Source organism: Urtica dioica, chromosome 8 (genome assembly GCF_054948205.1).
Source record: "Urtica dioica subsp. dioica isolate 48M chromosome 8, U.dioica_male_clone48M_v1_H2, whole genome shotgun sequence".
NCBI classification, from domain to species: Eukaryota; Viridiplantae; Streptophyta; class Magnoliopsida; order Rosales; family Urticaceae; genus Urtica; species Urtica dioica.
The window spans coordinates 3,864,431-3,889,265 of NC_142763.1; the positions used below are offsets into that span (position 1 = coordinate 3,864,431).

The window sequence follows — 24,835 nt, forward strand, 5'->3', positions numbered from 1 at the left end:
TATATATAAACGTTAACTAATTTATATTATGTAAAATAAAGTAATATGTATACTTTAATTTATTATAATGTATATATATATAAAAAGTATGTATACATAACTTATTTATAATATATAACTTATATATATTATATCCATATTTTGTAATCTAAAGAGTATATTAAATTTTTAAAAAAAATACCCTAAAGTTACCACATAAACAAATCATTCACTACTACTTTATTAAAAAAAAAAAACTAACGTAACTCGAACACAAAAATTTTAGCTTTTTAATTAAGCTAAAAAAATTTGCATTTCACAATTGCCATGAGATTAGTCCTACTCACACGCACATTTCCATATGATTAATATGTAGGAAAAAAAAAGTGGGGAATTCATAAAAAGCAGGACAGATAATATTATGATAAACTTGGCACACACTTTGACAATCTTATTACATAACAGATAACATTGATATGTAGAAAAGAAGCTCAGACAAAGCGATCGAGATACTCGTCCACCGTAGTGTACTTCACATCAGGGTACAGTTCCGACGCCTCGACTCCAAACGATGACTCGATCTCAAAGTTTGTGTGATCGCCTTTCACGAAAACCGAGTGGTGGATCGATAATATTACTTTCAGTGGGATTGGAGACTGAAAGAAAATGGAAAAAAAAAAAAAAAAAATTGATTTACATATATGAAGAGACCAAAATGATTACAGTACAAAAAATACCTAAAATTTTGTTGATAAGTTGGTCCTCCGAAATGTACTCTTTCTCAAGTGTTTTGCCGATCTTTTTCTCCCAAAGTGAAACAAGGTCGTTGAATGAGTAGATATTGTTCCGTGGCCTAATGTAGAGTACTTTGTTCAAGGCTCTCGGATCGTCCACTGCTCTGATTGTGTATGTTCCAATGTCCTCTTCATAATTGAATATTGCTGTGCAAAATTGTTTACGTCTCATAGAGTTATTATGTTTGCATTAAGGTTATTTTTCTTTAAAAGGGGGAAAAAAGTTACCACCTTTGGGGTTTCCGTCGCCAAAAATGATGACTTTGTCCCTCGGGGGACCCGAGGCTCCGGGCTGAGCTAGGGTGGGAAGGAAATATCCGGCGAAGAAGTTGGATGCTACGTACGTGAATGGGATTTTCTCGGCTTCTATCGCCCGCCGAATCTTTGCCTTTGTTTCGAAGGCTGTTTTTGCCGGCTCGATCGCATGAACTCGATCCACGTCGTTCCCAAACTCCGAAGGAAAGAATCTCTAAAATACAAAAAAAAAAAAAAAAAAAAAAAAATTCCCTTTAACCTAGCGTGTGCGTAAATCAACGTTTATAACTTCCCACCAAATTTTAAATGAGATCAAATATTTGTCACTTTTATTTGATTTTATAAATGTTACACGTGGAATCAGGTAACATTATCCCCATAGCAATAATAATGTTCCCGGATAATAATCACATCAAAATTAAATTTCAAATTAAAAAACAAAAAACTATATGCACCTTGATGTTGCCACTTTCCTTGATGGCCGCGATGATTTTGTCCTGATCCGACAATTGAAGATGACCAACGGTGGATATGACCACATCGACTTGTTTGACTGCGTTGACCAAACTGCCGTGGTCATACAAGTCGCCGTGGACTAATTTCACGCCCAACGACTTGAACTTGTCAACGGTTTCAGATTTTTGTGGGTTGGTCAACGTGGAGTCGCGCACGAGAACAAACGTCTCGTGCCCGGAGACTTCACGCCGGCCTCCACTATGAACTTGCCGATGTGTCCTGTCCCTCCGATGATCAGGATCTTGCTCTTTTCGACGGCCATGATCGATTACGTGGATAATAATCTAGGGGTTGGTGATCAAGCTACAAAAGGGGAAACGGTGAGGAATTATATGAAATGTTTCTCTTCTTGACCGTTATTTATAGGCTTTGTAGCACCGGTAGTGTAGGGATTGTTTTCTTCTCTATCTAAATGTCTAGGATTGTAGAATATATATATATATATATATATATATATATAATTATTGTGATATATTTTAATTGAGGTTCAAAGGGAATATAGACAGAAATTGGGCTAGGTTCTTGCTAGATTTCTATTTACCCCGTCAAACTAACAAGATACATTTAATGGTGATGTTTTTAAGCTCAAAATGAATATAGACAGACATTCATGTAGGTTCTTGCTTATTTTTCTTTTTTACTTGACATCTTAACAAGATAGGAATGATGAGACATTCGTCACACACTCGCGCAACCACCGAGTTGCTTTTTTCTTTTTCATTTAAGAAGTGCTCTCTCATGAGTCTCGAATAGCAGAGCCATGTTTTTGTTTGTTTGTTTTGTGTGTGTTCGACGAGGTAATTGGATAGATACCAATAAATCCGTCCCACGCATTGAATTTTCTGTAACTAACGGCATCTCTCGTCTTTTCTGTTGAACTTGGTCTCTTACCGAATTAGAAACTTGTTTAATAAATATTTTGTATGAAGTAATGGTTACCAAATACGTTATTGAGTAGGTATTATTTTTTAAAAATAAATAATACAATCGTCCACTTAGTAAATGGCCCATATTTTATGTCAGTTGCTGTGTTTATTATTATACCATTTAATTCAAGAAAGCACGTATTTCACGACTTCCTCGTCATTGCTAAAAAAGTGACCCAAAACGCTACGGCCGACAAAGAGATATCAATTATTCATAAAGAAATAAATGTTGAGATATCTTTTGTAATAATAATTTACAAGTTATTGACAGGATATTAAACTCGTGAGTCCCAAAATGACCAATAAAAGTGTACGGAGAATAAATATTAGGATAATACAATCAGAATTTCAACGGCGTACGTACATACTCTCAGAGAAACGTATACAAACCATATAAGCATGCAAACATAATAATTACATTAATGCTCAAAGTATTCCATCCTAAAATGCATACATATAATATATAGGTCTTTAACATGCAAAATTGAAATAGCCTTGGGAAAAAGAATTATTTATGCATGTGTTTGTAACGATTGTCCAAACCCAAAATAGTAGTACGTAGTGTATAAATATATAGATATAGAGCGAGATATATAGATCGATGGCATACCATATTGACATGACTGAAAACTCAAGCTCGGGATTAGGAAGAAAGCCGGAGAGTAATATGAGAAGCTCAAATGACCACCACTCGAGGCTTGCAAAATATAAATCAGAAAAGAAAAGAAATACAAAAAATTCGGAAATTAGCCAATTAAAACATATGAGATTGCTATACAGTCAACGTTTCGTAAATTTTAAATAAATAGCCATAAAAATGACGTGACATTCCTGATTTACCCTTTCACCGAAATAAAATAGTGAGATATTTACGTCAATTTACACATGTATATACATGGACATTGCCACTTATCTAAGATTAACGAAACGTTGACTATATATCAATGCGAAACTGTAAATATGACTATATACCTAATAGACTCAAATAAATACATAGTAAACTTATACGAGCTAATTTAACTTAAAAGGTAAAATGTATGTTACCATGCCATCACCGCAGAAAAAACAGCGAAGCGCAAGAACTCTCCGAAACCACAGAAAACCTCGAAAGAAAGTGGAGCCCGCATGGGCTCGCACGAGGGCGAGAATAGCATGTAAAGAGACAACAAAGTCACGTTCAGCCAATAAGAGACACCGATGGACACAGCCGCTCCAAGATGCCCTAGCCCGAACTGAAACACGAGGGTCCAACAGAGCGCCATGTGGCACAAGATAGAGGCGAGCTCGCTCGCCAACAAAGGAGCGATAAGGCTCTGCGATTGGAAGTATCGCGCGAGGGGCTGAACGGCTGCGTAGGCAAAGAGCGCGGGGACAAGAAAGAGAGCGAATCTCCCGGCTTCTTTGGATATTGACGGATCTTGTCCCATCCAAATCAATATTTTTCCCATAGAAATCCAAAGGAAAGAGAGAGGGAGGCACGTAAACGCAAGGGCTACGATCGCTCTGTTTGTTTGGGCTCCGACCTTTTTGTATTGCTTAGCACCATAGGCTTGGCCGGAGAGAGTCTCCAACGCGCCAGCCATTCCATACTTGCCAAGTCAAATAATCTTCAAAAATTTACTTTTTTTTTCTTTTCATTTGTTTCACTTAAATGAAGGATTTTTTTTAGGGCTGAAACCGGTTTGGTTCAATTTAGTTTAGGCCCGTTTTAGAAATCAAAATTAAATTTTTCGGTTTTCAAATTTTTGGACCAATAACTAGATCGAATTGGTCCAAATCAAAGTTATACAAATTTTTGGTTAACCTAATTTTAATAATCGATATCTAGTTTGAAAACCGATTTTAAAAAGCAGTTATCAAGGTCTGAAACTGGTTATCCAAATATCGATTATCCGGTTTCATAACCGGTGTCAGTTCAAACAAAGTTCTTTTCATATAACTTTGTTCCAAATTAGAATAACAATTAAAAAATCAGTTAATAAGTTTTAAAATTGGTTATTCATAACTAATTGTCTCTGTTCAAATTGATTATAGGATTTTAAAACTGATGGCATATATACTTCGCTATAGCACATAATAATTAACCTATAATTAAAAGGGTCTAGTGGTTATCTAGCCATATGAAACGTTAAATTTTTTGAAATAACCAACGTTTCGTTAATTTTTTGTAAACAATCACGTAAATCTATTTACGCTATCAAAATAACCAAAAACGCAGAGTAATTTTTATAGTAAATATGGCTATCTACGAAACATTTACAATTTTTTTTACTATTTACGGAAAATTTATAAAACGCTGATTAAAACTCAAACGCTTATCTATATGTGGCCTATATCGGTAAATTTTTGTAATTAAAATTGAACTATTTGATACCGTTTTTCCGTTATATATGTATATTAGCAAGGGCGGACCCACATGAGTCATGGGGTGGCCCGTCATCCCAACTTATAAAAAAATAATTAATTATGTGCTTTTTTTTTTCTTTGGTATTTGAATATATTAAATCAAAAGGCCAAAAAGCCCAAAAAGCCTTATTTTAATGTTTTTTTTGTTGTAATTTAACTTTAATACCTTATTTTATTGTAATTTGGTATTTTCTTATTTATTCTTCCTGACTTCACTAGTACCGCTCTACTCTTTTGCCGTGACTATTGAGGACTAGGCTTCAAATTGAGAATTTTTTGTTTGGTTGGTTTTTTCTAGATTCAGAACATCAACATCATGGATTTGGAATAGTGACTTGATGTGAGGTATCATTTTTTTATTTTGAAATCTATCGGTTTCTTTCACGGAAAATCACAATAAACCCTTACGATAAGGGATATAAATACTCATAAAATCTGAGTCTCGGCACAGTAACATTAACGGTATCTCAAACCTACTAGTATATTTCTTCTTTTTAATTTCTTTCTAGTTTCTACTATATCAAACAAATAAGATATTATAATTAGAGAAGATGGTTTGATCTGTAGACTTACAAGGAGACTAAAGCCAGTGACGGCGCAGAAGGAAATGGCAATGGCGGTGGATGAGAGATAGAGTTTCCCTAGATGACCGACCATCATTATCGAAATCACTTGCAAGAAGTACTGAGACAAATTCACGACCACCATTGGCCCACTAATACAGCTCAAAACTTTCACTTCTTCCACCATTTCACTCATTAGCCCTAAAAAACCATCTCCCATCTTCTTCTCTCTTTCCACCAACCTCTCTATTCTCTCCTCTTCCATGCTCTCTCTCTCTCTCTTCCTCACAATTTTCATCCACGTTTTCTTTTAATATGCCACTTCCATTCCACGCTGATACATAAATAAAAATAAAAAACCAATCCACTAAACTCTCTCTCTCTCTCTCTCTCTCTCTCTCTCTCTCGCAAATAATTAATAACAAAAAAAAAGTCAAATCTGGTTTTTGCTACAATGAATTAAGGCCACTTAGTTTATGAGAAATATTTTTGTATCTTTGAAATTTAGGTTAAATGACGTTTTCATTACCTGCCTTTTCATACTGTCATAAATCTGTTTATTATTAAAGTATATTCTTTATTAATGTTAAAATTATATCTGATAATCAATATTTTGACTGAATTTTTGAATGATAATCAATACAAGACACAATTATTAAAATTCTATTTTATATTAATATAGTTAATTAAATGTACACATTTTTTTACTAATTAAAAATTTAGTAGATAGACCGGAAAATAAGATCATCATTAATTGTTTATATGTTATAAAATCATAGATCCGACATTTTTCCTGCAGGATATGGGTTCCGTATATAAAACCCTTTGCTAGGTAGGATAATACTGAAATGGAAAATAAAAGAAAAAGAGACGTACGTGACCAGGTGATCTTAGTAAATGGATCGAAAGATGTAAATAAAGCTTTTTTTTTATTTTTTATTTTTTATGTGATACATCGGTATATATTTTGCAGTTTGTTCAATATGGCTTGAGAGCTTCGTTATTGTGCGTCAATAGATCTAATGATTTATTGATACGTTGGTCAATAAATTCAATAATTTATTGACATGTTTGTCAATAAATATCGTGATTTATAGATATGTTTATCAATAAATAAGACGTCATGTGATTTATTTATATATGTTTGTCAACATATCTTGTGATTTATTTATACATTTGTCTGAAAATTTATTGGCAAAAATTTCAATAAATCTTCAAAGAAAAATTCTAGAAATCATTGTAGATTTATTTACATCAAAAAATTTTATTGACAAAGATGTCAATAAATATTCAAACGAATTCTCAAAGCGACGAACGTTTTTTTTTTTCAAATTACAAAAAAAAAAACGTAGAATATACCTCGAATGCATTCAACAACTAAATAAAATTTTGTACCAAAATCTAAAAAGTCTATTATAAACCAAAAATAAGATTATCAATTTTGTGTATTTACGTTTTTAACCCTTTTCTTTTCTCTCTCACTTTTCTCATTCATTTCTCTCTCTCTCTCTCTCTCTCTCTCTCATGCATAGTTGATAACATGTTTTATTTAGTTGTTGAATACTCACGAGCGTTCACTATGTAGTATTATCCGTTCATATAATAGTTATTTTCTTCACATGTATGCATAATATCAACTGTGGGCCTAGCTGCCAATGGATTATAGGTTTCAATTCATATATGATTCCCTGTGGGACTTTTGTGTTTGATTTTATGCTCTCCGACAAATCACTCACACAGAAAGGTAATTTTGAATAAGACGCAATTGTTTCAATTGCTTGACGACCCGACTTTTCGGACCGTCTTACTTATCTTACTTTTTAAAACTTAAGAAAATTTGAGGTATATTTTTTTTAAACATAACTTAAAATATAAAGTTTGAAAACTCGTAACTTAAAAATAAATTTTCATTTAAACTTGATGAACGAAAACAACCAAAAAGTCGAAGTTGCATAATGGAAATTTAAAACCAACAAAATACCATCGTAAAATAAATACCATAAATAAAGTCGTAACCTTTAATGAAATTGAAAAACATAACTTAAACTATGAACAATAAAACCTTGGGTTTGGATTATTGCAAAACTGAAAGTAAAGCGGAAGTCTTTTTATTTTCGAAAACGGCAACCATAACCCAACCCTCTCGCTATCGCCGCCGCTGATCCACCCTCCTCACTTGTTCATATGTTGTTTACCTACAACACTGACGTAAATACATAGAGTGAGCTAACGCTCAGCGAGAATAACTATAACTCACAAAACATAAGCAATAAAACAAAAATGCATGAACCGGTTATTAGTACTTTAAATTTTAACCGTGACATGAGATACCCTATTAAAAGTCTATCGTATTTTAGTTCGGGGGTCCCCTAGAGTAGCCGTACCGATTTCAGTGTACACTTTGGTAACGAACCATGGGGCTGCGACCTCCCATAGTACGCCCCGTCACATATATAAACATATGAGGAACTCTCTATGTGAGCCCGTAGTTCGGCTCGAGAAATTCCTCTAGGTACCTCCGTAATTCGAGGCGGTACGACTCTCTTGCTTACTTAACTTATTAATCGTGTTTATTACGTTAAAAGCATGAGCGACATAAGATAAAAACATACATGATAACATAGCTAGAAACATAGGACGTGTTATAGATATTCTAACACACAGCATAAGATAATAACATAAACTCACATATCGTCATATCATATCATAACAAGCACATTCCGAACAAACACGCACACACAAAAATTCACACAATACATAAATACTTCATATCACATAATACGTATTATATATATATATATATTTTAACTAATCCGTGTTGCAGTGAGATTATTCTCACCTGGATATCGGAATTACGATCGAAGACCGTCGAAGGAAAAGGATGCTCTTAATGACTCGGAACCTAAACGGAAAAGGTTGACTATTACTTATCAGGTAAGAAAAGGATTTAATACATGACTTAGTTTCTGAAAATTTTCAGAAACGAGATCCGACGTGAAATTACTAAAATACCCTTGGCTATTAGGGTTTCGGAGAAAACTGAAACTCTGGAAAAACTTTTGTAAAAAATCAAGTACGTATAAAATATAATTTTGAGCACTTTTTGTAAAGGCATCACGGCCAAAAATAATATTTTAACTATTTATTAAAAATAAAAGAAGTGCTAAGATCTAACTTTAAAGTTTTTGTCAAAAACTGTCTGCGCACCGTTTTGAAAATAATCAGAAAATATTCAGTATTTTATAAAAATATTTTTCGATTAAAGGTTTAGATAGAAGACATTTAAAACTAAAGTTTCCAAAAAGAATCAACGCAAAACCAAATTTGTTGAATCCAAAGTAAGCGTTTAAAGTCTGAAAATCGGGAATAGGTCTCAGGTCTGTGCGCTGATTTGAAAATAATCGAAAAATATTCTTTATTTTATAAAATTATTTTTCGATTGCAGCTTTAGATAGAAGACACTTAAAACTAACTTTTCCAAAAAGAATCAACGCAAAAACAATTTTTTTGAAACCAGCACAAGCGTTTTAAGAAACCGTTTTCAGGGAATCCGAACCAGAGAGAAAAGAAAGCATACCTAATTGGAGCTACGAATTTTTCAAACCAAGAGAGGGATGAGGGAGAGAGAGCAGAGAAGAAGCGTTAAAAGAAGAGGAGGGGATGTTTAAATAGGGTTTAAATAAACCCTAAAAGCCTAAACCTAATCCTACTTCTAATATTAATATATTAATTATTATTATAATTTTTAAAAAAAACAAAATATAATGCACGCATTATAAATAACTTTATATATATATATATATATATATATATATATATATATATATAACGTATACTAAAAAAAACTAAACTGATATCACGTAAGTAACTTAGCACATATATAATATATAAGGTACTTTTATATATATATATATATATATATATATATATAAACGTTAACTAATTTATATTATGTAAAATAAAGTAATATGTATACTTTAATTTATTATAATGTATATATATATAAAAAGTATGTATACATAACTTATTTATAATATATAACTTATATATATTATATCCATATTTTGTAATCTAAAGAGTATATTAAATTTTTAAAAAAAATACCCTAAAGTTACCACATAAACAAATCATTCACTACTACTTTATTAAAAAAAAAAACTAACGTAACTCGAACACAAAAATTTTAGCTTTTTAATTAAGCTAAAAAAATTTGCATTTCACAATTGCCATGAGATTAGTCCTACTCACACGCACATTTCCATATGATTAATATGTAGGAAAAAAAAAGTGGGGAATTCATAAAAAGCAGGACAGATAATATTATGATAAACTTGGCACACACTTTGACAATCTTATTACATAACAGATAACATTGATATGTAGAAAAGAAGCTCAGACAAAGCGATCGAGATACTCGTCCACCGTAGTGTACTTCACATCAGGGTACAGTTCCGACGCCTCGACTCCAAACGATGACTCGATCTCAAAGTTTGTGTGATCGCCTTTCACGAAAACCGAGTGGTGGATCGATAATATTACTTTCAGTGGGATTGGAGACTGAAAGAAAATGGAAAAAAAAAAAAAAAAAAATTGATTTACATATATGAAGAGACCAAAATGATTACAGTACAAAAAATACCTAAAATTTTGTTGATAAGTTGGTCCTCCGAAATGTACTCTTTCTCAAGTGTTTTGCCGATCTTTTTCTCCCAAAGTGAAACAAGGTCGTTGAATGAGTAGATATTGTTCCGTGGCCTAATGTAGAGTACTTTGTTCAAGGCTCTCGGATCGTCCACTGCTCTGATTGTGTATGTTCCAATGTCCTCTTCATAATTGAATATTGCTGTGCAAAATTGTTTACGTCTCATAGAGTTATTATGTTTGCATTAAGGTTATTTTTCTTTAAAAGGGGGAAAAAAGTTACCACCTTTGGGGTTTCCGTCGCCAAAAATGATGACTTTGTCCCTCGGGGGACCCGAGGCTCCGGGCTGAGCTAGGGTGGGAAGGAAATATCCGGCGAAGAAGTTGGATGCTACGTACGTGAATGGGATTTTCTCGGCTTCTATCGCCCGCCGAATCTTTGCCTTTGTTTCGAAGGCTGTTTTTGCCGGCTCGATCGCATGAACTCGATCCACGTCGTTCCCAAACTCCGAAGGAAAGAATCTCTAAAATACAAAAAAAAAAAAAAAAAAAAAAAAAAATTCCCTTTAACCTAGCGTGTGCGTAAATCAACGTTTATAACTTCCCACCAAATTTTAAATGAGATCAAATATTTGTCACTTTTATTTGATTTTATAAATGTTACACGTGGAATCAGGTAACATTATCCCCATAGCAATAATAATGTTCCCGGATAATAATCACATCAAAATTAAATTTCAAATTAAAAAACAAAAAACTATATGCACCTTGATGTTGCCACTTTCCTTGATGGCCGCGATGATTTTGTCCTGATCCGACAATTGAAGATGACCAACGGTGGATATGACCACATCGACTTGTTTGACTGCGTTGACCAAACTGCCGTGGTCATACAAGTCGCCGTGGACTAATTTCACGCCCAACGACTTGAACTTGTCAACGGTTTCAGATTTTTGTGGGTTGGTCAACGTGGAGTCGCGCACGAGAACAAACGTCTCGTGCCCGGAGACTTCACGCCGGCCTCCACTATGAACTTGCCGATGTGTCCTGTCCCTCCGATGATCAGGATCTTGCTCTTTTCGACGGCCATGATCGATTACGTGGATAATAATCTAGGGGTTGGTGATCAAGCTACAAAAGGGGAAACGGTGAGGAATTATATGAAATGTTTCTCTTCTTGACCGTTATTTATAGGCTTTGTAGCACCGGTAGTGTAGGGATTGTTTTCTTCTCTATCTAAATGTCTAGGATTGTAGAATATATATATATATATATATATATATATATATATAATTATTGTGATATATTTTAATTGAGGTTCAAAGGGAATATAGACAGAAATTGGGCTAGGTTCTTGCTAGATTTCTATTTACCCCGTCAAACTAACAAGATACATTTAATGGTGATGTTTTTAAGCTCAAAATGAATATAGACAGACATTCATGTAGGTTCTTGCTTATTTTTCTTTTTTACTTGACATCTTAACAAGATAGGAATGATGAGACATTCGTCACACACTCGCGCAACCACCGAGTTGCTTTTTTCTTTTTCATTTAAGAAGTGCTCTCTCATGAGTCTCGAATAGCAGAGCCATGTTTTTGTTTGTTTGTTTTGTGTGTGTTCGACGAGGTAATTGGATAGATACCAATAAATCCGTCCCACGCATTGAATTTTCTGTAACTAACGGCATCTCTCGTCTTTTCTGTTGAACTTGGTCTCTTACCGAATTAGAAACTTGTTTAATAAATATTTTGTATGAAGTAATGGTTACCAAATACGTTATTGAGTAGGTATTATTTTTTAAAAATAAATAATACAATCGTCCACTTAGTAAATGGCCCATATTTTATGTCAGTTGCTGTGTTTATTATTATACCATTTAATTCAAGAAAGCACGTATTTCACGACTTCCTCGTCATTGCTAAAAAAGTGACCCAAAACGCTACGGCCGACAAAGAGATATCAATTATTCATAAAGAAATAAATGTTGAGATATCTTTTGTAATAATAATTTACAAGTTATTGACAGGATATTAAACTCGTGAGTCCCAAAATGACCAATAAAAGTGTACGGAGAATAAATATTAGGATAATACAATCAGAATTTCAACGGCGTACGTACATACTCTCAGAGAAACGTATACAAACCATATAAGCATGCAAACATAATAATTACATTAATGCTCAAAGTATTCCATCCTAAAATGCATACATATAATATATAGGTCTTTAACATGCAAAATTGAAATAGCCTTGGGAAAAAGAATTATTTATGCATGTGTTTGTAACGATTGTCCAAACCCAAAATAGTAGTACGTAGTGTATAAATATATAGATATAGAGCGAGATATATAGATCGATGGCATACCATATTGACATGACTGAAAACTCAAGCTCGGGATTAGGAAGAAAGCCGGAGAGTAATATGAGAAGCTCAAATGACCACCACTCGAGGCTTGCAAAATATAAATCAGAAAAGAAAAGAAATACAAAAAATTCGGAAATTAGCCAATTAAAACATATGAGATTGCTATACAGTCAACGTTTCGTAAATTTTAAATAAATAGCCATAAAAATGACGTGACATTCCTGATTTACCCTTTCACCGAAATAAAATAGTGAGATATTTACGTCAATTTACACATGTATATACATGGACATTGCCACTTATCTAAGATTAACGAAACGTTGACTATATATCAATGCGAAACTGTAAATATGACTATATACCTAATAGACTCAAATAAATACATAGTAAACTTATACGAGCTAATTTAACTTAAAAGGTAAAATGTATGTTACCATGCCATCACCGCAGAAAAAACAGCGAAGCGCAAGAACTCTCCGAAACCACAGAAAACCTCGAAAGAAAGTGGAGCCCGCATGGGCTCGCACGAGGGCGAGAATAGCATGTAAAGAGACAACAAAGTCACGTTCAGCCAATAAGAGACACCGATGGACACAGCCGCTCCAAGATGCCCTAGCCCGAACTGAAACACGAGGGTCCAACAGAGCGCCATGTGGCACAAGATAGAGGCGAGCTCGCTCGCCAACAAAGGAGCGATAAGGCTCTGCGATTGGAAGTATCGCGCGAGGGGCTGAACGGCTGCGTAGGCAAAGAGCGCGGGGACAAGAAAGAGAGCGAATCTCCCGGCTTCTTTGGATATTGACGGATCTTGTCCCATCCAAATCAATATTTTTCCCATAGAAATCCAAAGGAAAGAGAGAGGGAGGCACGTAAACGCAAGGGCTACGATCGCTCTGTTTGTTTGGGCTCCGACCTTTTTGTATTGCTTAGCACCATAGGCTTGGCCGGAGAGAGTCTCCAACGCGCCAGCCATTCCATACTTGCCAAGTCAAATAATCTTCAAAAATTTACTTTTTTTTTCTTTTCATTTGTTTCACTTAAATGAAGGATTTTTTTTAGGGCTGAAACCGGTTTGGTTCAATTTAGTTTAGGCCCGTTTTAGAAATCAAAATTAAATTTTTCGGTTTTCAAATTTTTGGACCAATAACTAGATCGAATTGGTCCAAATCAAAGTTATACAAATTTTTGGTTAACCTAATTTTAATAATCGATATCTAGTTTGAAAACCGATTTTAAAAAGCAGTTATCAAGGTCTGAAACTGGTTATCCAAATATCGATTATCCGGTTTCATAACCGGTGTCAGTTCAAACAAAGTTCTTTTCATATAACTTTGTTCCAAATTAGAATAACAATTAAAAAATCAGTTAATAAGTTTTAAAATTGGTTATTCATAACTAATTGTCTCTGTTCAAATTGATTATAGGATTTTAAAACTGATGGCATATATACTTCGCTATAGCACATAATAATTAACCTATAATTAAAAGGGTCTAGTGGTTATCTAGCCATATGAAACGTTAAATTTTTTGAAATAACCAACGTTTCGTTAATTTTTTGTAAACAATCACGTAAATCTATTTACGCTATCAAAATAACCAAAAACGCAGAGTAATTTTTATAGTAAATATGGCTATCTACGAAACATTTACAATTTTTTTTACTATTTACGGAAAATTTATAAAACGCTGATTAAAACTCAAACGCTTATCTATATGTGGCCTATATCGGTAAATTTTTGTAATTAAAATTGAACTATTTGATACCGTTTTTCCGTTATATATGTATATTAGCAAGGGCGGACCCACATGAGTCATGGGGTGGCCCGTCATCCCAACTTATAAAAAAATAATTAATTATGTGCTTTTTTTTTTCTTTGGTATTTGAATATATTAAATCAAAAGGCCAAAAAGCCCAAAAAGCCTTATTTTAATGTTTTTTTTGTTGTAATTTAACTTTAATACCTTATTTTATTGTAATTTGGTATTTTCTTATTTATTCTTCCTGACTTCACTAGTACCGCTCTACTCTTTTGCCGTGACTATTGAGGACTAGGCTTCAAATTGAGAATTTTTTGTTTGGTTGGTTTTTTCTAGATTCAGAACATCAACATCATGGATTTGGAATAGTGACTTGATGTGAGGTATCATTTTTTTATTTTGAAATCTATCGGTTTCTTTCACGGAAAATCACAATAAACCCTTACGATAAGGGATATAAATACTCATAAAATCTGAGTCTCGGCACAGTAACATTAACGGTATCTCAAACCTACTAGTATATTTCTTCTTTTTAATTTCTTTCTAGTTTCTACTATATCAAACAAATAAGATATTATAATTAGAGAAGATGGTTTGATCTGTAGACTTACAAGGAGACTAAAGCCAGTGACGGCGCAGAAGGAAATGGCAATGGCGGTGGATGAGAGATAGAGTTTCCCTAGATGACCGACCATCATTATCGAAATCACTTGCAAGAAGTACTGAGACAAATTCACGACCACCATTGGCCCACTAATACAGCTCAAAACTTTCACTTCTTCCACCATTTCACTCATTAGCCCTAAAAAACCATCTCCCATCTTCTTCTCTCTTTCCACCAACCTCTCTATTCTCTCCTCTTCCATGCTCTCTCTCTCTCTCTTCCTCACAATTTTCATCCACGTTTTCTTTTAATATGCCACTTCCATTCCACGCTGATACATAAATAAAAATAAAAAACCAATCCACTAAACTCTCTCTCTCTCTCTCTCTCTCTCTCTCTCTCTCTCGCAAATAATTAATAACAAAAAAAAAGTCAAATCTGGTTTTTGCTACAATGAATTAAGGCCACTTAGTTTATGAGAAATATTTTTGTATCTTTGAAATTTAGGTTAAATGACGTTTTCATTACCTGCCTTTTCATACTGTCATAAATCTGTTTATTATTAAAGTATATTCTTTATTAATGTTAAAATTATATCTGATAATCAATATTTTGACTGAATTTTTGAATGATAATCAATACAAGACACAATTATTAAAATTCTATTTTATATTAATATAGTTAATTAAATGTACACATTTTTTTACTAATTAAAAATTTAGTAGATAGACCGGAAAATAAGATCATCATTAATTGTTTATATGTTATAAAATCATAGATCCGACATTTTTCCTGCAGGATATGGGTTCCGTATATAAAACCCTTTGCTAGGTAGGATAATACTGAAATGGAAAATAAAAGAAAAAGAGACGTACGTGACCAGGTGATCTTAGTAAATGGATCGAAAGATGTAAATAAAGCTTTTTTTTTATTTTTTATTTTTTATGTGATACATCGGTATATATTTTGCAGTTTGTTCAATATGGCTTGAGAGCTTCGTTATTGTGCGTCAATAGATCTAATGATTTATTGATACGTTGGTCAATAAATTCAATAATTTATTGACATGTTTGTCAATAAATATCGTGATTTATAGATATGTTTATCAATAAATAAGACGTCATGTGATTTATTTATATATGTTTGTCAACATATCTTGTGATTTATTTATACATTTGTCTGAAAATTTATTGGCAAAAATTTCAATAAATCTTCAAAGAAAAATTCTAGAAATCATTGTAGATTTATTTACATCAAAAAATTTTATTGACAAAGATGTCAATAAATATTCAAACGAATTCTCAAAGCGACGAACGTTTTTTTTTTTCAAATTACAAAAAAAAAAACGTAGAATATACCTCGAATGCATTCAACAACTAAATAAAATTTTGTACCAAAATCTAAAAAGTCTATTATAAACCAAAAATAAGATTATCAATTTTGTGTATTTACGTTTTTAACCCTTTTCTTTTCTCTCTCACTTTTCTCATTCATTTCTCTCTCTCTCTCTCTCTCTCTCTCTCATGCATAGTTGATAACATGTTTTATTTAGTTGTTGAATACTCACGAGCGTTCACTATGTAGTATTATCCGTTCATATAATAGTTATTTTCTTCACATGTATGCATAATATCAACTGTGGGCCTAGCTGCCAATGGATTATAGGTTTCAATTCATATATGATTCCCTGTGGGACTTTTGTGTTTGATTTTATGCTCTCCGACAAATCACTCACACAGAAAGGTAATTTTGAATAAGACGCAATTGTTTCAATTGCTTGACGACCCGACTTTTCGGACCGTCTTACTTATCTTACTTTTTAAAACTTAAGAAAATTTGAGGTATATTTTTTTTAAACATAACTTAAAATATAAAGTTTGAAAACTCGTAACTTAAAAATAAATTTTCATTTAAACTTGATGAACGAAAACAACCAAAAAGTCGAAGTTGCATAATGGAAATTTAAAACCAACAAAATACCATCGTAAAATAAATACCATAAATAAAGTCGTAACCTTTAATGAAATTGAAAAACATAACTTAAACTATGAACAATAAAACCTTGGGTTTGGATTATTGCAAAACTGAAAGTAAAGCGGAAGTCTTTTTATTTTCGAAAACGGCAACCATAACCCAACCCTCTCGCTATCGCCGCCGCTGATCCACCCTCCTCACTTGTTCATATGTTGTTTACCTACAACACTGACGTAAATACATAGAGTGAGCTAACGCTCAGCGAGAATAACTATAACTCACAAAACATAAGCAATAAAACAAAAATGCATGAACCGGTTATTAGTACTTTAAATTTTAACCGTGACATGAGATACCCTATTAAAAGTCTATCGTATTTTAGTTCGGGGGTCCCCTAGAGTAGCCGTACCGATTTCAGTGTACACTTTGGTAACGAACCATGGGGCTGCGACCTCCCATAGTACGCCCCGTCACATATATAAACATATGAGGAACTCTCTATGTGAGCCCGTAGTTCGGCTCGAGAAATTCCTCTAGGTACCTCCGTAATTCGAGGCGGTACGACTCTCTTGCTTACTTAACTTATTAATCGTGTTTATTACGTTAAAAGCATGAGCGACATAAGATAAAAACATACATGATAACATAGCTAGAAACATAGGACGTGTTATAGATATTCTAACACACAGCATAAGATAATAACATAAACTCACATATCGTCATATCATATCATAACAAGCACATTCCGAACAAACACGCACACACAAAAATTCACACAATACATAAATACTTCATATCACATAATACGTATTATATATATATATATATTTTAACTAATCCGTGTTGCAGTGAGATTATTCTCACCTGGATATCGGAATTACGATCGAAGACCGTCGAAGGAAAAGGATGCTCTTAATGACTCGGAACCTAAACGGAAAAGGTTGACTATTACTTATCAGGTAAGAAAAGGATTTAATACATGACTTAGTTTCTGAAAATTTTCAGAAACGAGATCCGACGTGAAATTACTAAAATACCCTTGGCTATTAGGGTTTCGGAGAAAACTGAAACTCTGGAAAAACTTTTGTAAAAAATCAAGTACGTATAAAATATAATTTTGAGCACTTTTTGTAAAGGCATCACGGCCAAAAATAATATTTTAACTATTTATTAAAAATAAAAGAAGTGCTAAGATCTAACTTTAAAGTTTTTGTCAAAAACTGTCTGCGCACCGTTTTGAAAATAATCAGAAAATATTCAGTATTTTATAAAAATATTTTTCGATTAAAGGTTTAGATAGAAGACATTTAAAACTAAAGTTTCCAAAAAGAATCAACGCAAAACCAAATTTGTTGAATCCAAAGTAAGCGTTTAAAGTCTGAAAATCGGGAATAGGTCTCAGGTCTGTGCGCTGATTTGAAAATAATCGAAAAATATTCTTTATTTTATAAAATTATTTTTCGATTGCAGCTTTAGATAGAAGACACTTAAAACTAACTTTTCCAAAAAGAATCAACGCAAAAACAATTTTTTTGAAACCAGCACAAGCGTTTTAAGAAACCGTTTTCAGGGAATCCGAACCAGAGAGAAAAGAAAGCATACCTAATTGGAGCTACGAATTTTTCAAACCAAGAGAGGGATGAGGGAGAGAGAGCAGAGAAGAAGCGTTAAAAGAAGAGGAGGGGATGTTTAAATAGGGTTTAAATAAACCCTAAAAGCCTAAACCTAATCCTACTTCTAATATTAATATATTAATTATTATTATAATTTTTAAAAAAAACAAAATATAATGCACGCATTATAAATAACTTTATATATATATATATATATATATATATATATATATATATATAACGTATACTAAAAAAAACTAAACTGATATCACGTAAGTAACTTAGCACATATATAATATATAAGGTACTTTTATATATATATATATATATATATATATATATATATATATATAAACGTTAACTAATTTATATTATGTAAAATAAAGTAATATGTATACTTTAATTTATTATAATGTATATATATATAAAAAGTATGTATACATAACTTATTTATAATATATAACTTATATATATTATATCCATATTTTGTAATCTAAAGAGTATATTAAATTTTTAAAAAAAATACCCTAAAGTTACCACATAAACAAATCATTCACTACTACTTTATTAAAAAAAAAAACTAACGTAACTCGAACACAAAAATTTTAGCTTTTTAATTAAGCTAAAAAAATTTGCATTTCACAATTGCCATGAGATTAGTCCTACTCACACGCACATTTCCATATGATTAATATGTAGGAAAAAAAAAGTGGGGAATTCATAAAAAGCAGGACAGATAATATTATGATAAACTTGGCACACACTTTGACAATCTTATTACATAACAGATAACATTGATATGTAGAAAAGAAGCTCAGACAAAGCGATCGAGATACTCGTCCACCGTAGTGTACTTCACATCAGGGTACAGTTCCGACGCCTCGACTCCAAACGATGACTCGATCTCAAAGTTTGTGTGATCGCCTTTCACGAAAACCGAGTGGTGGATCGATAATATTACTTTCAGTGGGATTGGAGACTGAAAGAAAATGGAAAAAAAAAAAAAAAAAAATTGATTTACATATATGAAGAGACCAAAATGATTACAGTACAAAAAATACCTAAAATTTTGTTGATAAGTTGGTCCTCCGAAATGTACTCTTTCTCAAGTGTTTTGCCGATCTTTTTCTCCCAAAGTGAAACAAGGTCGTTGAATGAGTAGATATTGTTCCGTGGCCTAATGTAGAGTACTTTGTTCAAGGCTCTCGGATCGTCCACTGCTCTGATTGTGTATGTTCCAATGTCCTCTTCATAATTGAATATTGCTGTGCAAAATTGTTTACGTCTCATAGAGTTATTATGTTTGCATTAAGGTTATTTTTCTTTAAAACGGGGAAAAAAGTTACCACCTTTGGGGTTTCCGTCGCCAAAAATGATGACTTTGTCCCTCGGGGGACCCGAGGCTCCGGGCTGAGCTAGGGTGGGAAGGAAATATCCGGCGAAGAAGTTGGATGCTACGTACGTGAATGGGATTTTCTCGGCTTCTATCGCCCGCCGAATCTTTGCCTTTGTTTCGAAGGCTGTTTTTGCCGGCTCGATCGCATGAACTCGATCCACGTCGTTCCCAAACTCCGAAGGAAAGAATCTCTAAAATACAAAAAAAAAAAAAAAAAAAAAAAAAAATTCCCTTTAACCTAGCGTGTGCGTAAATCAACGTTTATAACTTCCCACCAAATTTTAAATGAGATCAAATATTTGTCACTTTTATTTGATTTTATAAATGTTACACGTGGAATCAGGTAACATTATCCCCATAGCAATAATAATGTTCCCGGATAATAATCACATCAAAATTAAATTTCAAATTAAAAAACAAAAAACTATATGCACCTTGATGTTGCCACTTTCCTTGATGGCCGCGATGATTTTGTCCTGATCCGACAATTGAAGATGACCAACGGTGGATATGACCACATCGACTTGTTTGACTGCGTTGACCAAACTGCCGTGGTCATACAAGTCGCCGTGGACTAATTTCACGCCCAACGACTTGAACTTGTCAACGGTTTCAGATTTTTGTGGGTTGGTCAACGTGGAGTCGCGCACGAGAACAAACGTCTCGTGCCCGGAGACTTCACGCCGGCCTCCACTATGAACTTGCCGATGTGTCCTGTCCCTCCGATGATCAGGATCTTGCTCTTTTCGACGGCCATGATCGATTACGTGGATAATAATCTAGGGGTTGGTGATCAAGCTACAAAAGGGGAAACGGTGAGGAATTATATGAAATGTTTCTCTTCTTGACCGTTATTTATAGGCTTTGTAGCACCGGTAGTGTAGGGATTGTTTTCTTCTCTATCTAAATGTCTAGGATTGTAGAATATATATATATATATATATATATATATATATATATATATATATATATATATATATATATAATTATTGTGATATATTTTAATTGAGGTTCAAAGGGAATATAGACAGAAATTGGGCTAGGTTCTTGCTAGATTTCTATTTACCCCGTCAAACTAACAAGATACATTTAATGGTGATGTTTTTAAGCTCAAAATGAATATAGACAGACATTCATGTAGGTTCTTGCTTATTTTTCTTTTTTACTTGACATCTTAACAAGATAGGAATGATGAGACATTCGTCACACACTCGCGCAACCACCGAGTTGCTTTTTTCTTTTTCATTTAAGAAGTGCTCTCTCATGAGTCTCGAATAGCAGAGCCATGTTTTTGTTTGTTTGTTTTGTGTGTGTTCGACGAGGTAATTGGATAGATACCAATAAATCCGTCCCACGCATTGAATTTTCTGTAACTAACGGCATCTCTCGTCTTTTCTGTTGAACTTGGTCTCTTACCGAATTAGAAACTTGTTTAATAAATATTTTGTATGAAGTAATGGTTACCAAATACGTTATTGAGTAGGTATTATTTTTTAAAAATAAATAATACAATCGTCCACTTAGTAAATGGCCCATATTTTATGTCAGTTGCTGTGTTTATTATTATACCATTTAATTCAAGAAAGCACGTATTTCACGACTTCCTCGTCATTGCTAAAAAAGTGACCCAAAACGCTACGGCCGACAAAGAGATATCAATTATTCATAAAGAAATAAATGTTGAGATATCTTTTGTAATAATAATTTACAAGTTATTGACAGGATATTAAACTCGTGAGTCCCAAAATGACCAATAAAAGTGTACGGAGAATAAATATTAGGATAATACAATCAGAATTTCAACGGCGTACGTACATACTCTCAGAGAAACGTATACAAACCATATAAGCATGCAAACATAATAATTACATTAATGCTCAAAGTATTCCATCCTAAAATGCATACATATAATATATAGGTCTTTAACATGCAAAATTGAAATAGCCTTGGGAAAAAGAATTATTTATGCATGTGTTTGTAACGATTGTCCAAACCCAAAATAGTAGTACGTAGTGTATAAATATATAGATATAGAGCGAGATATATAGATCGATGGCATACCATATTGACATGACTGAAAACTCAAGCTCGGGATTAGGAAGAAAGCCGGAGAGTAATATGAGAAGCTCAAATGACCACCACTCGAGGCTTGCAAAATATAAATCAGAAAAGAAAAGAAATACAAAAAATTCGGAAATTAGCCAATTAAAACATATGAGATTGCTATACAGTCAACGTTTCGTAAATTTTAAATAAATAGCCATAAAAATGACGTGACATTCCTGATTTACCCTTTCACCGAAATAAAATAGTGAGATATTTACGTCAATTTACACATGTATATACATGGACATTGCCACTTATCTAAGATTAACGAAACGTTGACTATATATCAATGCGAAACTGTAAATATGACTATATACCTAATAGACTCAAATAAATACATAGTAAACTTATACGAGCTAATTTAACTTAAAAGGTAAAATGTATGTTACCATGCCATCACCGCAGAAAAAACAGCGAAGCGCAAGAACTCTCCGAAACCACAGAAAACCTCGAAAGAAAGTGGAGCCCGCATGGGCTCGCACGAGGGCGAGAATAGCATGTAAAGAGACAACAAAGTCACGTTCAGCCAATAAGAGACACCGATGGACACAGCCGCTCCAAGATGCCCTAGCCCGAACTGAAACACGAGGGTCCAACAGAGCGCCATGTGGCACAAGATAGAGGCGAGCTCGCTCGCCAACAAAGGAGCGATAAGGCTCTGCGATTGGAAGTATCGCGCGAGGGGCTGAACGGCTGCGTAGGCAAAGAGCGCGGGGACAAGAAAGAGAGCGAATCTCCCGGCTTCTTTGGATATTGACGGATCTTGTCCCATCCAAATCAATATTTTTCCCATAGAAATCCAAAGGAAAGAGAGAGGGAGGCACGTAAACGCAAGGGCTACGATCGCTCTGTTTGTTTGGGCTCCGACCTTTTTGTATTGCTTAGCACCATAGGCTTGGCCGGAGAGAGTCTCCAACGCGCCAGCCATTCCATACTTGCCAAGTCAAATAATCTTCAAAAATTTACTTTTTTTTTCTTTTCATTTGTTTCACTTAAATGAAGGATTTTTTTTAGGGCTGAAACCGGTTTGGTTCAATTTAGTTTAGGCCCGTTTTAGAAATCAAAATTAAATTTTTCGGTTTTCAAATTTTTGGACCAATAACTAGATCGAATTGGTCCAAATCAAAGTTATACAAATTTTTGGTTAACCTAATTTTAATAATCGATATCTAGTTTGAAAACCGATTTTAAAAAGCAGTTATCAAGGTCTGAAACTGGTTATCCAAATATCGATTATCCGGTTTCATAACCGGTGTCAGTTCAAACAAAGTTCTTTTCATATAACTTTGTTCCAAATTAGAATAACAATTAAAAAATCAGTTAATAAGTTTTAAAATTGGTTATTCATAACTAATTGTCTCTGTTCAAATTGATTATAGGATTTTAAAACTGATGGCATATATACTTCGCTATAGCACATAATAATTAACCTATAATTAAAAGGGTCTAGTGGTTATCTAGCCATATGAAACGTTAAATTTTTTGAAATAACCAACGTTTCGTTAATTTTTTGTAAACAATCACGTAAATCTATTTACGCTATCAAAATAACCAAAAACGCAGAGTAATTTTTATAGTAAATATGGCTATCTACGAAACATTTACAATTTTTTTTACTATTTACGGAAAATTTATAAAACGCTGATTAAAACTCAAACGCTTATCTATATGTGGCCTATATCGGTAAATTTTTGTAATTAAAATTGAACTATTTGATACCGTTTTTCCGTTATATATGTATATTAGCAAGGGCGGACCCACATGAGTCATGGGGTGGCCCGTCATCCCAACTTATAAAAAAATAATTAATTATGTGCTTTTTTTTTTCTTTGGTATTTGAATATATTAAATCAAAAGGCCAAAAAGCCCAAAAAGCCTTATTTTAATGTTTTTTTTGTTGTAATTTAACTTTAATACCTTATTTTATTGTAATTTGGTATTTTCTTATTTATTCTTCCTGACTTCACTAGTACCGCTCTACTCTTTTGCCGTGACTATTGAGGACTAGGCTTCAAATTGAGAATTTTTTGTTTGGTTGGTTTTTTCTAGATTCAGAACATCAACATCATGGATTTGGAATAGTGACTTGATGTGAGGTATCATTTTTTTATTTTGAAATCTATCGGTTTCTTTCACGGAAAATCACAATAAACCCTTACGATAAGGGATATAAATACTCATAAAATCTGAGTCTCGGCACAGTAACATTAACGGTATCTCAAACCTACTAGTATATTTCTTCTTTTTAATTTCTTTCTAGTTTCTACTATATCAAACAAATAAGATATTATAATTAGAGAAGATGGTTTGATCTGTAGACTTACAAGGAGACTAAAGCCAGTGACGGCGCAGAAGGAAATGGCAATGGCGGTGGATGAGAGATAGAGTTTCCCTAGATGACCGACCATCATTATCGAAATCACTTGCAAGAAGTACTGAGACAAATTCACGACCACCATTGGCCCACTAATACAGCTCAAAACTTTCACTTCTTCCACCATTTCACTCATTAGCCCTAAAAAACCATCTCCCATCTTCTTCTCTCTTTCCACCAACCTCTCTATTCTCTCCTCTTCCATGCTCTCTCTCTCTCTCTTCCTCACAATTTTCATCCACGTTTTCTTTTAATATGCCACTTCCATTCCACGCTGATACATAAATAAAAATAAAAAACCAATCCACTAAACTCTCTCTCTCTCTCTCTCTCTCTCTCTCTCTCTCTCGCAAATAATTAATAACAAAAAAAAAGTCAAATCTGGTTTTTGCTACAATGAATTAAGGCCACTTAGTTTATGAGAAATATTTTTGTATCTTTGAAATTTAGGTTAAATGACGTTTTCATTACCTGCCTTTTCATACTGTCATAAATCTGTTTATTATTAAAGTATATTCTTTATTAATGTTAAAATTATATCTGATAATCAATATTTTGACTG

At 33.3% G+C, this 24,835-nt stretch overlaps 3 protein-coding genes and 3 pseudogenes across 3 annotated transcripts; all 6 read right to left on the bottom strand.

The window, feature by feature from the left end:
• Positions 1 to 389: 389 nt before the first annotated feature.
• Positions 390 to 1,971, bottom strand: LOC149387376 (phenylcoumaran benzylic ether reductase Betv6-like; annotated as a pseudogene).
• Positions 1,972 to 2,889: 918 nt separating this feature from the next.
• Positions 2,890 to 5,704, bottom strand: LOC149387377 (protein DETOXIFICATION 14-like). Its single transcript, XM_089622128.1, has 4 exons — positions 5,450 to 5,704; positions 3,515 to 4,059; positions 3,081 to 3,167; positions 2,890 to 2,911 (listed from the first exon to the last, which is right to left on the bottom strand). The coding sequence occupies exons 1-4, from the start codon at positions 5,702 to 5,704 to the stop codon at positions 2,890 to 2,892; spliced, it is 909 nt and encodes a 302-aa protein (XP_089478254.1).
• A 4,028-nt stretch (positions 5,705 to 9,732) lies between these two features.
• LOC149387378 (phenylcoumaran benzylic ether reductase Betv6-like) lies at positions 9,733 to 11,335 on the bottom strand (annotated as a pseudogene).
• A 922-nt stretch (positions 11,336 to 12,257) lies between these two features.
• On the bottom strand, positions 12,258 to 15,072 carry LOC149387379 (protein DETOXIFICATION 14-like). Its single transcript, XM_089622129.1, has 4 exons — positions 14,818 to 15,072; positions 12,883 to 13,427; positions 12,449 to 12,535; positions 12,258 to 12,279 (listed from the first exon to the last, which is right to left on the bottom strand). Exons 1-4 carry the CDS (start codon positions 15,070 to 15,072, stop codon positions 12,258 to 12,260), a joined length of 909 nt encoding a protein of 302 aa, XP_089478255.1.
• Positions 15,073 to 19,112: 4,040 nt separating this feature from the next.
• Positions 19,113 to 20,719, bottom strand: LOC149387380 (phenylcoumaran benzylic ether reductase Betv6-like; annotated as a pseudogene).
• Positions 20,720 to 21,663: 944 nt separating this feature from the next.
• LOC149387381 (protein DETOXIFICATION 14-like) lies at positions 21,664 to 24,478 on the bottom strand. The gene is made up of 4 exons (XM_089622130.1): positions 24,224 to 24,478; positions 22,289 to 22,833; positions 21,855 to 21,941; positions 21,664 to 21,685 (listed from the first exon to the last, which is right to left on the bottom strand). The coding sequence occupies exons 1-4, from the start codon at positions 24,476 to 24,478 to the stop codon at positions 21,664 to 21,666; spliced, it is 909 nt and encodes a 302-aa protein (XP_089478256.1).
• Positions 24,479 to 24,835: the final 357 nt, after the last annotated feature.

What these genes read in the sequence shown, in the direction of transcription:
- LOC149387377 (XM_089622128.1), bottom strand. Translation starts at nt 5,704, where the DNA reads ATGGAAGAGGAGAGAATAGAGAGGTTGGTGGAAAGAGAGAAGAAGATG. An exon ending in TTTTCTGCGGTGATGGCATG is followed by an intron (nt 3,168 to 3,514) that starts GTAACATACATT and finishes ATATTTTGCAAG; the next exon opens with CCTCGAGTGGTGGTCATTTG. An exon ending in TTTTCAGTCATGTCAATATG is followed by an intron (nt 2,912 to 3,080) that starts GTATGCCATCGA and finishes TATGCATTTTAG; the next exon opens with GATGGAATACTTTGAGCATT.
- LOC149387379 (XM_089622129.1), bottom strand. Translation starts at nt 15,072, where the DNA reads ATGGAAGAGGAGAGAATAGAGAGGTTGGTGGAAAGAGAGAAGAAGATG. An exon ending in TCACTGGCTTTAGTCTCCTT is followed by an intron (nt 13,428 to 14,817) that starts GTAAGTCTACAG and finishes TGACTTGGCAAG; the next exon opens with TATGGAATGGCTGGCGCGTT. An exon ending in TTTTCTGCGGTGATGGCATG is followed by an intron (nt 12,536 to 12,882) that starts GTAACATACATT and finishes ATATTTTGCAAG; the next exon opens with CCTCGAGTGGTGGTCATTTG.
- LOC149387381 (XM_089622130.1), bottom strand. Translation starts at nt 24,478, where the DNA reads ATGGAAGAGGAGAGAATAGAGAGGTTGGTGGAAAGAGAGAAGAAGATG. An exon ending in TCACTGGCTTTAGTCTCCTT is followed by an intron (nt 22,834 to 24,223) that starts GTAAGTCTACAG and finishes TGACTTGGCAAG; the next exon opens with TATGGAATGGCTGGCGCGTT. An exon ending in TTTTCTGCGGTGATGGCATG is followed by an intron (nt 21,942 to 22,288) that starts GTAACATACATT and finishes ATATTTTGCAAG; the next exon opens with CCTCGAGTGGTGGTCATTTG.